At 38.5% G+C, this 13,403-nt stretch overlaps 1 protein-coding gene across 2 annotated transcripts in view; it reads right to left on the bottom strand.

Annotated features, from left to right (window-relative positions):
• THSD7B (thrombospondin type 1 domain containing 7B) overlaps positions 1-13,403 on the bottom strand; it is a 484,955-nt gene that overhangs the window by 200,599 nt on the left and 270,953 nt on the right. For both annotated transcript variants that reach the window (XM_074967286.1, XM_074967287.1), the window contains exons 9-12: positions 12,978-13,212; positions 9,953-10,068; positions 2,190-2,322; positions 170-273 (exon numbers count right to left, since the gene is read on the bottom strand). In XM_074967286.1, coding sequence (XP_074823387.1) covers positions 170-273; positions 2,190-2,322; positions 9,953-10,068; positions 12,978-13,212 — 588 coding nt within the window. The remainder of the gene's footprint in view (positions 1-169; positions 274-2,189; positions 2,323-9,952; positions 10,069-12,977; positions 13,213-13,403) is intronic.

Raw genomic sequence — 13,403 nt, 5'->3', positions numbered from 1 at the left:
AACATCAGTAAAGCAAAGGATTCTCTATGAAAATAATGTGAATTTTCTGTATTAAATATACTTTTCAAACTATGGAAAGCACATAAAATATACTACAGTCTATCAATAAGAGAGAATTAATGAAAATCTTAGATTCAACTTTCTGGGGGAGGGGAAAAAAAAGGCTTACCTCTCGACTGCAAACCACGGCCACATGCTTCATTGATTCCCAATATGCCCTGTCTCACAGAATCTGGCACTAACACACAGTGACTCCATTTATGGGTCTTCCATCTATGATAATAAACAAAGAGTTATGGAATGTTATGGTTGCTTGGAAGTGAAGACAGCATTGAAGCAAATTAATATTCCCTGACCCAAAAAAAAAATTATGCTGGAGTGAAGGTTGATGGTACATATCAGTAATTTATGGGTAAAAAAAATTTACATGAATGTTGTAATTTTCCCTCAAACAAGCTTTACAAACTTAAGGTCAGATTTAAGATTAAACTCATATGAAATCTACATGAGCCTCCAATCTTCCTTCTTTGTTCTTTTCTTATTTACAGTCTTAGTGCCTTTTTCAAAGTCTACTGAAATCAATGGGAATCTTATAATTGACATTAGTAACTTCTGGATCAGAGTCCTCTCCTGGAAACCCTTATTCATGCGTTTAATACTTTGCAGAATCTGTCTTCTAGAATCTGTCTACTGCAGTGTGCAGCTTTGTTGCTACATGCATTTTTACTCTTTTTAAGTACATTGTAATGTTGTGATCTGAGACGCAGAAGTTTGCACAAAAAGATATAATAATACTTACAATAATTACTAATACTTGTATAACACATGGTGTGATGTTGCACCCCATAATGCTTTATAGAAATATGCTTATGAGTGTAAATATGACATAAATGGATTATGTTTTATGCTAGATATGCCATGTAACATATCTTTGCACAGGTTATGTTCTACCTAATGTATTCATCCTGTTTGTATGCATGTATCATTTTTATATCTGAAGTTATGAGCATTGGCTCTATGCTTGTATTTCAAGTGTTTGCTGTAGGAAGCACATAAGGCAGATTTGGTCAACACAGTGTGAAGGAGTTATGCGAAAAATTGGGAGTACTTAGCTAACAATGGACCGTGGGAGATGCCAATCCACATGAAAAGCTTTCCTAGGAATGTTCAAACTAACATGTAAACAATGGTGTCGGGCTGCAAAAAGCTGAATCATTCATAGACATGTGACTTGCCCAGGTGACTGCAAAACTCCATCTTGTGGAGGGGATTTTACAAAGGAGAAGAGAGGGGTTTCCACCCACAAGAGAAAGACTATATAAGCCCCTGGAAACCCCTCCATTTTGTCTTCAGCCTATCCACCCCAAAGAGTTGCCGGAAAGAAACCGAAACCGGAACAAAGGATAATAACCATTCAATTATCATTAAGTCAAAAACAGACTCCAACGAGAGACTCCTGAATTGGAATTAATTTGCAAACTGGATACAATTAACTTAGGCTTGAATAAAGACTGGGAGTGGGTCATTACACAAAGTAAAACTATTTCCCCATGTTTATTCCCCCTCTTCCCCTCCCCCCCCCCCACTGTTCCTCAGACGTTCTTGTCAGCTGCTGGAAATGGCCCACCTTGATTATCACTACAAAAGGTTCCCCCCCACCCCCGCTGGTAATAGCTCACCTTACCTGATCACTTTCATTACAGTGTGTATGGTAACACACTGTATATAAATCTCTGTGTATATAAATCTCCCCACTGTATTTTCCACTGAATGCATCCGATGAAGTGAGCTGTAGCTCACGAAAGCTTATGCTCAAATAAATTTGTTAGTCTCTAAGGTGCCACAAGTACTCCATTTCTTTTTAAAGTAGTCTAGTGGTTGTAATCCTACATTAGATTAAACTGATATTTAAAATACATTCAGGGTGTGTTTGTTTTCTCATGGCATCTTCACACATTTTTAAAACCAAAGGTTGCCTTTTTAGGATGGTGTTTACACTGAGGCTCATTTTGGTGAAATCACACATTAGTTCTACTAAAATGCATTTTTTGTTTATACAGAGCTAATATTTATTTGGTATTTTTGTGATGAAAATTATTAAATAAATTGCACATGATTAAAATATAAAATGTATTTCTGGAGAACTAGAAACCCAATGTCAGAGATTCTTAGCTGACTATTTACAGAACCTGTAAACTGGACAGACAGGAATATCTTCACATTCTCTTTCTTCATACAAGGTGTCTGGGCAGTCCTGTCCCCCATTGGCAGCATTCTGAATGATAATCCTGTAGCGGAACTGTTTAATTGCTGTAGCATTGTCTGTAAGAAAAAAATGCAGCAAACATTTGTTTATCAGGCATAGTTGGCATCATCAATTAGTGCATTAGCTATCTGGGTTAAAATCCCGCCTGAGGTTACAACTAGGAATACACTGAATGCTTGATCCTACAAAGCAGGGAGGGGTGCCGCTCTATATCAAAGATACCTTTATTTGAGTATCAACACATCAGAAGAACAGAACCCGGAATGCTTACGGATCAATTTTCTAAGTGATAAATCACAAGCTAGGGCAATGGGGGTGGATCTATTACAGATCATCAAATCAAACAAGAGAATAGGATGAGTAGCTCCTTAAACATCTATCTATAATGTGGAGAAACAAAACTTGTGTTATCATGGGGGGAGGGAGGTTTCAGGACACATACCAGAGGGCTCAGGCTGCCACTAGTAAAAGATACTCAGAGTTTCTAAAAAATTTAGACAATAACTTTCTAACATAAAAATTACTGCAACCAACTAGTGGTGATTCTACATCGGCCCTCATTCTAACACAAGGTCATACTACCTAGTAATAAAGAATGTGTATCAGATTTACAAAATTGGAGGCAGCATCCTGGAATGCAGTGACCCTGAAAAGGACTTAAGAAAATGGTAGTTTCTCCTGAAACAAGAGCTCCAGTGCAGTGCTGTAGCTAAGACGACAAATGGGATCCTTAGATGCCATATCCTTAGGAGGCTATGAAGTAGGGAGTAGGGTGTTGAAATGCTTTCTGGAAAACCAAGTCCCGTTCTAGAGTCCACACTCAAAAAGGATGTTGAAAAACTGGAAAGGGGTCAGAAAAGAGCTACAAGAATGATTCAAGATCTGGAAAACATGCCTTATAATGAGAGAATGTAGGAAGCTCTATGTTGTTAGTTCATACAAGGAAAGTTTAACAGGTAACTTGATTATGGTCTAAAAGTCGCTATATGTGAACGAGAGTTCTGATAGCAGAAAATTCTTTAATCCAGCAGAAAAAGGGACAACAAGTCCAATGGTTGGATGCTGAGTAGAAACAAGGCACAATTTTTTATTTTTATTTTTAAACAGCAAGGGTAATTAACCACTTGAACAACTTGCTTGGGATGTGGTGGATTTTTCATCACTTGAAGTCTTTAGATCAAGAGCCTGGAAGTCTTTCAAAAAGGATATACTACAGTTTAAACAAAAGGTAGGCACTTGATGAACAAATTTATGGATGCAGTTCACAGCCTGTGTTAAGCAGAACATCAGACTATTTGATCACAATGGACCCTTCTGGACTTATAATCTATGAGTCTATGAATAAGCACTTAAATATGTATTTAAGTTAAAGATCACAAGTAGTCCACATTGAAGTCAATGGGATTACCCACACACTTAAAGAAGTGCTTCACTGGATCAGGGCAAGAGTGATCAGCATCCTGTAGGCTCAAATCCTTGCTGAGCTCTAATTTGTACACTTCAGAAAAAAATCACCATGCAGATTAGCCCAATTACAAAAGGAGTGTCTTTTTCTGTGAAACACAGCCAAAATTGAAACTCAGCAGTTTTCCAGGCCAGGACTGAGGTACATTACATTGGGAGGAATGTCCATATAGAACCTGGCCCTTAGCAGGCATGCATACACTCCGCTCTTATTTAATATCCCTCTGATCCTTACTGGATCAGATCCATAAGACTTGGTTCAAACCAGTGCTACTGAACCATCACCTCAAAGAACACAACATTATAAATGTGTCTGCTTCATTAAAGATAACGACATACTTAATGCTCTGATAATAAATATCATGTTTGACTACAGAAGCCTGTTTGTTTTAATGAGTTACACACTATTTAAACAAAGAGTTTTGCAATTTGGAAAATGTATAGTACAATTTTTTGTGGAAAAGCATAACATGTATCATATCAGTGAACCCTTTCCCCAGTATAACGAATGCTGCCCACAACAGAGCACACAGTCAGTTGAAGGGTATTATGCAGGCTCCAAGGCACCAAGCCTGAAGTCTTTACTCAAACTCCCATTGAAGTAGATAAGACATTTTTTTCTGAAACGATTGAGGAAGGATGTGGGCCTGCTATCAGTAAAATTAAAAACTAGGAAAAATAGAAGAATGCATAAAATCAAATGGGGTTTAACTTCAGAAATTACTTCGTTATTCAAATCTGCATATCATCATACAGCAGCATCGCCATTATCACAGTGTATATAGCTTACATACAAAAATCTACAGCAAAAGAACACTATTATGGGTGCAAGATGTTAGGAAATGCCACAATTAAGGTTACCCGTGAAACTTTAATTCAACCCTCCTGTGCGTATACATTATGATACAGTCTTCCATTATTTGATCACAAACTACTTTTCCCACAGGAACCCTGCCTCATTCAATGCACAGGTGGACCAGCTCTGGGGCTAAATCAGGATTATGTAGTACAGTTTTGTTTGTGTGTGATTTCCTATATTTTTTTTAAAAAAGCAAACTGAAAAACCAGATATTTCATCATGTGGCGTTATACCAACACCCACATGAATCATCAACAGAGTTGGAACCTTTAGATCCTCCAACCAGACTTCTGCACTGGAGGTAATGGTATAACTGATAGAAGTAGTACGTTGTCATCCTCTGTGTGGACTAGTACTAGAAGGGGATGAGGCATACACCTTACTAGTGGGTTTCAAAGATATTTGCTGTCAAAAAAAGAATGGTGAGACTCAGGAATCTTGGGTTCTGTTCCATCTCTGGAGAGGAATGTTCTCTAGTGGGCACAGACTCTTTTGCCCATTCCCCCTAAACTGTCAACATCTCTTCCAATCTATCCCAGTCCTGTAACTTCCCCATCCCTGGCTCCTTGTCCCAGTCCTATTCTCCTTGCCTACCTAGTCCTAGTCTTCCCCTTTGGGTTTGGTGTCCAAGTCCCAATCTCCCCCTCCACTCCCAATCTCTCCCCTTCCCCACATGCAATCCCAGTCTCCTTGCCCACCCAGTCCCAGTTCCCCTTTCCTACCTCCTGTCTCTCCCTCTCCCCCACTGATTCCCAGTCTTAATCTCTCTTTCTGAGACCCTCAATTAATCCTCCTCCCCCACCCAACTCCTTGCCCCAGTCTACCCCTTCCGTGGCTCCTTGCCCAGTTTCTTTGCCTAGCCAGTTCCAGTTCTTCCCTCACACCCTGCTTATAGAAGAATGTCTCTCCTCCCTCTGCCCCCACTTCCCCACACTCTTTTCTAGTCTCAGTCTCCCCACACAGCTCCTCATCTAATTGCACTGATCCTTTCCCAAGCCAAATAGCTGCCTATTCTGTTCTCCATCCCCATTTCCCTCACCAGCTCCCAGTCCCAGTCTCTTTGCCCAACTACTTCCAGCCTCCCCTCCCTCTACCAGCTCCACCTATGACAGCATAACTGCAGAACAAAAAAACAGGCATAGCAGCCGAGAAAAAAAATAATCTGCCAGGGACCAAGCTTTGTTCCATTTGGTCTTAAATCTGATGTAAATCACTTTTAAAATAAATGTGATTTTATGAACACTTGTCTAGGTGATCAAACTACAGTGAAATTGCGTCTTTACTCTAGACAGCCACAGACTGGAACAGCAGGGGCACTGCAGACTTGAATACATTGACACAGCTATAAAGGGGAGTTTGTGTATGCCCTGCACATACAACAGCAGGCTCAAATGTGTGATACCAGTCTTAACTTTCACAAGCAATACAATTCACCAAATCAAAAGCTCATGAAATAATCTTACCATGTTTTCTTATTAACATGAATATTAACAGCAGTGAAAAACATCTGACCTACACTAGCCGTCTGAATATAGTTTAGGATGTGTATCATTGTCTTTCATTATTAACAATGGACAAATACCCCTTCTCATTCCAACTTTACATCATATCAATTCACACAGATATTGTCAGTGTATCCAACACACTCAGGAATGATCTCCTCTCAAGAGGGAGACAAAAAATGTAAGGGCACTACAAGGTTCAAGAAACAGTAGATAGATCCTCCACTACCCGCTGCAATATTTTTTGTAGGGATGTGACCTTCCCATTCTAACAGACTTCCTTTTAGACTTCTAATCCCCGTCAGGGTTCCCTCCCAACTCTGAACTCTAGGGTACAGATGTGGGGACCCGCATGAAAGACCCCCTAAGCTTATTCTTACCAGCTTAGGTTAAAAACTTCCCGAAGGCACAAATCTCTATTTGTCCTTGGACTGAGGTATGCTGCCACCACCAAGTGATTTAGACAAAGAATCAGGGAAAGGATGACTTGGAGTTCCTATTCCCACAAAATATCCCCCCAAGCCTACACCCCCTTTCCTGGAGAGGCTTGAAAAATAAACAAGGTGAGCACAAACCAGACCCTTGGGATTGTAAGACACTAAAAACTCAATCAGATTCTTAAAAAACAGAACTTTATTATAAAGAAAGAAAAAGTAAAAGAAGCACCTCTGTAAAATCAGGATGGAAGGTAATTTTACAGGACAATCAGATTCAAAACACAGAGGATTTCCCTCTAGGCCAAACTTTAAAGTTACAAAAAGAAAACCAGGAATACACCTTCCTCTCAGCACAGAGAAAATCACAAGCCAAAACAAAAATAAGCTAACGCATTGCCTTGCAAGTACTTTCTGATTCTAATGGAGTTGGATTGCTTGCTTCCTTGATCTGTGTCCGGCAAGCACTCAGAACAGACAGACCAAAACCTTCTCCCCTCTCCCCCTCCCGCCCAGATCTGAAAGTATCTTGTCCCCTTATTGGTCCTTTTGGTCAGGTGCCAGCCAGGTTACCTGAGCTTCTTAACCCTTTACAGGTAAAAGGATTTTGTGCCTCTGGCAAGGAGGGATTTTATAGTACTGTATACAGGAAGGTTGTTACCCTTCCCTTTATATTTATGACACCCCCTTTTAGACTTCTATTGACAGATCATTGAAGCACATAATCTCTGATAAAAGTAGCCATCTCCCGTGTGCAAACACCATCCATTGTGTAGGTTATTGAGTAACTCTAGAGGTGAACATTCTGCAGTCTTCATTTTATTCCTTTTTGGTTATAATTTTCACTTTCATCCTCAGAGACCAATTACACTAATTATAGGAGACAAGGGTGAACAGAAGTCAACCTGGAGTATTTGAAATGGCAGAGAATCAATAAATTTACTTGCAACAAACTTTGTATTCTTGACTCATCACAGGTATGTGATTCAATTGCAATTCGTTTTTGAATTATGTATTCCATGAGTCTGTGGTTGCCCTAAATGCTGCCTGCATTTCTGAGTTGTGTGATAATCCTTTGCCAAGAGGCTACCTGATTTGTGATAACATTAAATGGAGGGAAAATACCCGTTTTAATGTTAGAAAAGTTGGATGCAGTTTTATAAGATAAACCACAAGCAGCTTAATTGGTAAAACTGAATTTTGCAAGTACAGATTCATCTAACCTCTGGTGTTATGCTGGTACACATTTCATTTTAAATCTGTAATGCAATATCTTCTCTTGCTTGAGCTGTAGCTTAGTCCTTTGCTATCTGCATATTATTTTCATTAAATAAAACTCTTCTACAAAAAACAAAAGCAGAAAAAACAAAAATAAAAAACCTAACAACCCATGTACATATAATGGCTTGTAAACTTCAGATCATGTTTGTTTTAACTGCACACTGCAAATGAAAAATTTTTTACAATGCAGCCATATCAATAACAAATCTGCAAGCAACAAACTCCCACAACTGAGAAGTTTTAATTTAGAATTATATTAAAATGATAACACCGCCAAGTAAATTACATAATTTATTTATTCTCATTTTAATTGTAAAGGATTATTAAATAAACAAAGTAATTTATAAGGTAATTTATTCTACTTCATTTTATACAGTTCATTTAAAATCTAAAAATAAACTGTTAATTAAAACAGGATTCACTTTTTAAAAGGCAACTCATTTACCAATAAAATCTAACCAGGACTGGGCTATGTAGTCCACTGACAATCTGCAAAGGGCAAGGAGGCTGGCAGCAAAAATGAAAGTATTTTGATAACAACAAGCACTTTAATCCAAACTACTTCTAAAGTACTGCATTGGTCATAAAAACTGACAACAGATCCCTGAAAACACAGGAGACTAAAGACCTGACGTATCAAAGTTCATCAGCTAAATGCAAGTGATAAAAAAGCTGGGAAGCTATTTATGCAACCCTGGTGTGCCTCTAAAAGTTTGGGCTGGACTCAAATAAATGTTGGCTAACGTACTGATTTCATAGATATCAGCACAATAGCAAGTAGGACTTTTGAAATTATAAGCATAAGAATGTTACAGGTTTCAAATAAAGACCACTTACGTTTCAAATCTCTTTACTAGGGGGCCACTAACACTCTACAGGTCTCCATTAACCATCACTGCCCCCTCCCCGTCCCTCTTCTGCAAGCCTCCATTCACCCCACTGCCCCCTTCCAGCCAACAAGCCCCATAGTTTGCCACTGCTGGTGGCAGCCAGAACTGCAGTCCAACGCCAGCAGCTCAGGTTGAGAACAGCAGCAGTCACTGGCTGATCAGTTCTAGCTCAGCCAGAAACCGTGAGCAACCCGGATCTCCAAGTGAGATCACAAGCATCCCTGCTTCACCTGTCACCCTGATTTCCTCTCACCATTCTGCCTTGTGGGTGCAAGGGTTCCTGAGTTGCACTCCTACATGTGATAGAGTCTCCAGGGTTTAATCTTGCAGCTTTCAGTGAGGCCATTCTGTCCCCCCACATTCCATTTAGGACTGTCACCTGACCAGACATAGTCGCTATATTCCAGATCCAAAAGCATACTCTAATCAGGAGCTGTGGCCCTGCACAGCACAGCTTCATGTACCCAAATCAGCCAGTGGAGTCCACTACATATCACAGAGTCCAATGGGTATAATTAGTGAGAGTTTTACTTGGATAAAGAATGTGGGATTGGACTAATAACAGATAGACATGGAAGTAATGATTTGAAAATCAATACAGGGGTAGATTTTCTGAAGCACCTCCACTTGGACTTGAACTCCTAAACCCTTTAGGCACTGTTGAAAATCTCCCTCTTAAACAGACATAATGCTATTTACTGGAAGATTTAAGGGATGAGCTGAAACTTTCAGGTAAGCCTGGTGGCAGGAGAAGAGGGGGAGCCTCACAACAAGTCTGAAAGTCTACACTTCAGATCTCACTTCTAATGCTGTGAGGCGATGCTGGCCAGCCAGGTTTGAAAACCTGGGGAATGTAACACAGCTTTGTTTTAACTAGGGCTTTGATTAAATAGGGCTAACCTGAAGTGAGAATAAAATATAAACTACACTAAATGATTTTGTAATAATGAAGTCATTTAAAAACGTTAACAAGTTGCTTATACTTTTATTAGTATAGAGAGGCCTCTGATGCGCTGGCCATTCTGTAGTTTAATAATCACTGGGGATTAAGGGTACAATTATTTATCTGACCATGCATAAAAGTTGGAGACAAAACTTACCCATTTGCTTTCTCATGGACTCATTTATTCAAGGTAAGACATACTGTAAACACAAAGACCTGTGAAACTTTATTTGTCTTGAAAACCATTGCCTGGGTGGGCTGAGGTGAACAGGTTTGCTTAAAATCTTATGTATTCTCATTTGCAGGATCTTACCATGTTGGCATGTCGTAGGGCAGTGTGTCCACTCACTGAAAGGGGTAACAACACAATCTTTTTTACACGGGAGCAGACATGGACGCACGGTTTCAGGTCGGAGGGAATCTGGACACCTATCAATACAATTGTAAATACAACATATGAGAGGCCCTAAAATTAATTATATATATATATACACACACACACATACACACACTCACTCTCAGGAATATGATCAGCTAAGCAATAAAAGAAGGATGCACATGGCTGTGGTTGAACTCCATAATGCATAGCCAACAAGTACAGCAATTCAGTTCTTTACATCTTGAAAATCCTCCAGGTTCACCATCTAGCTTGTTTCTAAGCTCATTTCTGTTCATACTAGGCCTGATATTACATCCCAGCCACCGCTGGCTCCCAGAACAGCCCTTGAGGTCTGTGTGCAGCTAGCACAACTTACAATTGGCCTTCGGGCTACTCTAAATTGTACGTAGGATTTGGCCCAGCATTCACCAACCTTCGCTTTGGGAAAGTTCAAAGATGGCTTAAAGCTTCATTTGCAATCCCCCTCCTGACCTGCACGTAGCACTCTTCAGGCATAACCCAGGATCTAGGCCTATATCTTTATGGGAATCTGTGTCTAATTTTCTCAGTACACTACAGTAAATAGATCTTTGTGATTTTGCAGTCAATTTCAGACTCCTAATTTAAAAATGAAATACATATTCTAATGAAAAAAAATCGGATGCAAGAAGCTCTATGTTTGAATCATGGGCAGCAGGGGAAAGGGGCAGTTCTCTGTGATCAGGAACATCAGCTGTTCTAAGTGGGAGAATAAAAACAGAATTAGCCTTTCACAATCTTTATTAATTTCCAAGTAGAAAGACTGCTTGAGAAATACCCATCACCTATCTGAACACATCCAACCAATAACTAAATATCTATCTATATGTATATTACTGGACCACTAAAGGGTATCAGAAACAAAAATAAATCTGAAAACCATAATTCAGCTAACTGAACTATTAATACATTTTTGTAATGCTTAAAAGTATCAAACAAGGTTTTCAAAAAAGAGATACCATGAAATGCATTAATTCAATGACCATGAATATTCAAGAGGGAAGAAAGAATTCTCAGTGTGCAATGATTTTTTTCCCTTTCATTACATCTAGATACAGTATATAAGCCACTGCAATCAATTTTTATTCAGTGTTCTTTTTTATACCCCCTTTTCAGTGGCTTTCAGTTTCATAAGGTGGTGTGTTAAGTTTCAGCTTCCATTTCTTCAATAATTGTGGGGGTGGGGGGTCGGAAGGGAGAGAAGCATGAAGTAAAAAATTCAGTGTGCTAAAACAAAGATTATTTCTTTGGATAAATTAATCCTGTTCCTGAAGTCACGTGGCTAGTTTACTACTGCTACAGCAGTTTTAAGTTAAAACCTAACTTGTTAGTCAATTTTAATAAATAATTATATACTGTAAAATAAATTAAAAACTAACAATTATTCTGTTATATCCCTATCATTATGGTCTCAAAACTTACCATTTTACTGCCAGGAACCCCAACCCCGTAAAGAGTTTCCACACAGGTAAAGAGGTCCAAACATGTGGCGCTCATTGCAGGATCAGGGCTCAAAGTCAATACGTTTAATAAAGTACTATTCCTTTCCTCTCTGAAAACACCAGGCTATTATGATCTCTTATCATCTGTCTTTTACACTTTTCTAACATTTTTGGAGTTCCACTAGTTACTTCTTTCCTTCTGAAATACTAGAAGTCCTTTCTTTAATTAAGAAATTGCTTTTGAGAAACGTCAGAGAGGTTTGGTTTTGCTTCTTTAATTTGATTATTTGGGGAGAAGGGGGAGTGAAGGGGGTTGCCATTGTAAAACACAATAAAGAGGAACAAAATCATCCCAATGGGATCCTCCCTAGTGGCTCAGTGGCTTCCACATTTTCTGATACAATTCATTCCATTACAATTCACAATGTAATTATACAATTACATTTGAACAAAACATTTCCACTGAAGCCTTAAAATGCAGGAGTGCTGAATTCTGAAGATCCCAGTGCATGCTATAATTTTCCATTTCTCTCATACTACAACCCAAGTATTTTCTCTGTAAAAACTCTCTCTTTCCTCATCTGTTAGTCCTAGATCCATCCTCCGATTCTACCCAAGTGTTTACTTTCTCATTTCAGCTCCATTTCTGCTTGGCTAGTATGCAGAGGATGGGGACAAATAATTATTTTACACATTATATGGCACTACAAATGATATAACTTAATGGTGATAAATTTACAGTATATTAGTGGGCACCAGACATTCTCTTCTTTGCTCAATTAATTTCATTAATCTCAAGAATTTAAGTAACTTTATTGAAGTGACCACAGTCTGCCCATATTTAGTATGATTGTTTTGACATATGCAATAAGATTTAAAATGAGGCTGCAAGTAATAAGCAATGGCTTGATTTTTTTTTATATTGGGAAAATTATCTGTGCATCTCATTTCCTGGGTTAGTAAAACAAAGTAGAAGGTCAGAATATACACAGTGCTAAATAAATGGTTTTAGTGTACTTATTGAAATAGCAATACAAATCAACTCTTCCAAGTGCAAACATGTGAACTGTTACCTCTTTTATTAAAAGAACTTTGCTAAAAATAGGTTGGTAACTGTTATGTTCAGTTCCAGGTTGTATTTTCATCACAACTTCCTAGCAGCAAAAACATTTGCAAAAGTCAGAACAAGAATCATAGATTAGCCATTGCAAAATTTTTCAGCCACTGAAAAAAACCTGTTTTGTGACCCACTGACTACCACATTTACAAAAAAAACTGGTTTATCCATACATTTTTTGTTATATAAAAGGATCCTTTCTCGGCAGCTGGAAAATTAAGCTAGCAATAAAAATACTTTCATAGCTTCAATTTTCCCAAAACACACTTAAATATTTGCATTTTAATGTACTGTAACTACAAATAATGACTCCAGCAATGCAGTCAAAGCTGCATCTGCAAGAACCTCTTTCTCCCAATACCTTTTATTTGTAACCTGGCCAAAATTATTCTTCACACAAAAGACCTTCCTTGTTTGCATGCCCACTCCACAAGTAGCTTCTCCATTCCAGCTAATGGTAGCATTGAGGGCAGTTACCAAAGTGTCTTCAGAACAAGGACCCCATGGAGATGTTTCCCAATAGAGTTGTGTGCAAATATGATCATTACATAAGCGATACTCCTGTAGGGCCCGGTGAGGAGGACAGGGTTTCCCACCTGAAAGTAGTGAAAAGAATAATATATTTATATTTGTAAACCAATTAATCAAGAGAACATTGTGGATACTACATGTGGAAATATAAAGTTTGTTTTATGAGAAAGAAAGAAAGAAAGAAAGAAAGAAAGAAAGAAAGAAAGAAAGAAAGAAAGAAAGAAAGAAAGAAAGAAAGAAAGAAAGAAAGAAAGAA

This window comes from Natator depressus, chromosome 11, assembly GCF_965152275.1.
Source record: "Natator depressus isolate rNatDep1 chromosome 11, rNatDep2.hap1, whole genome shotgun sequence".
NCBI classification, from domain to species: Eukaryota; Metazoa; Chordata; order Testudines; family Cheloniidae; genus Natator; species Natator depressus.
This window is presented reverse-complemented; position numbering and strand designations above follow the sequence as displayed.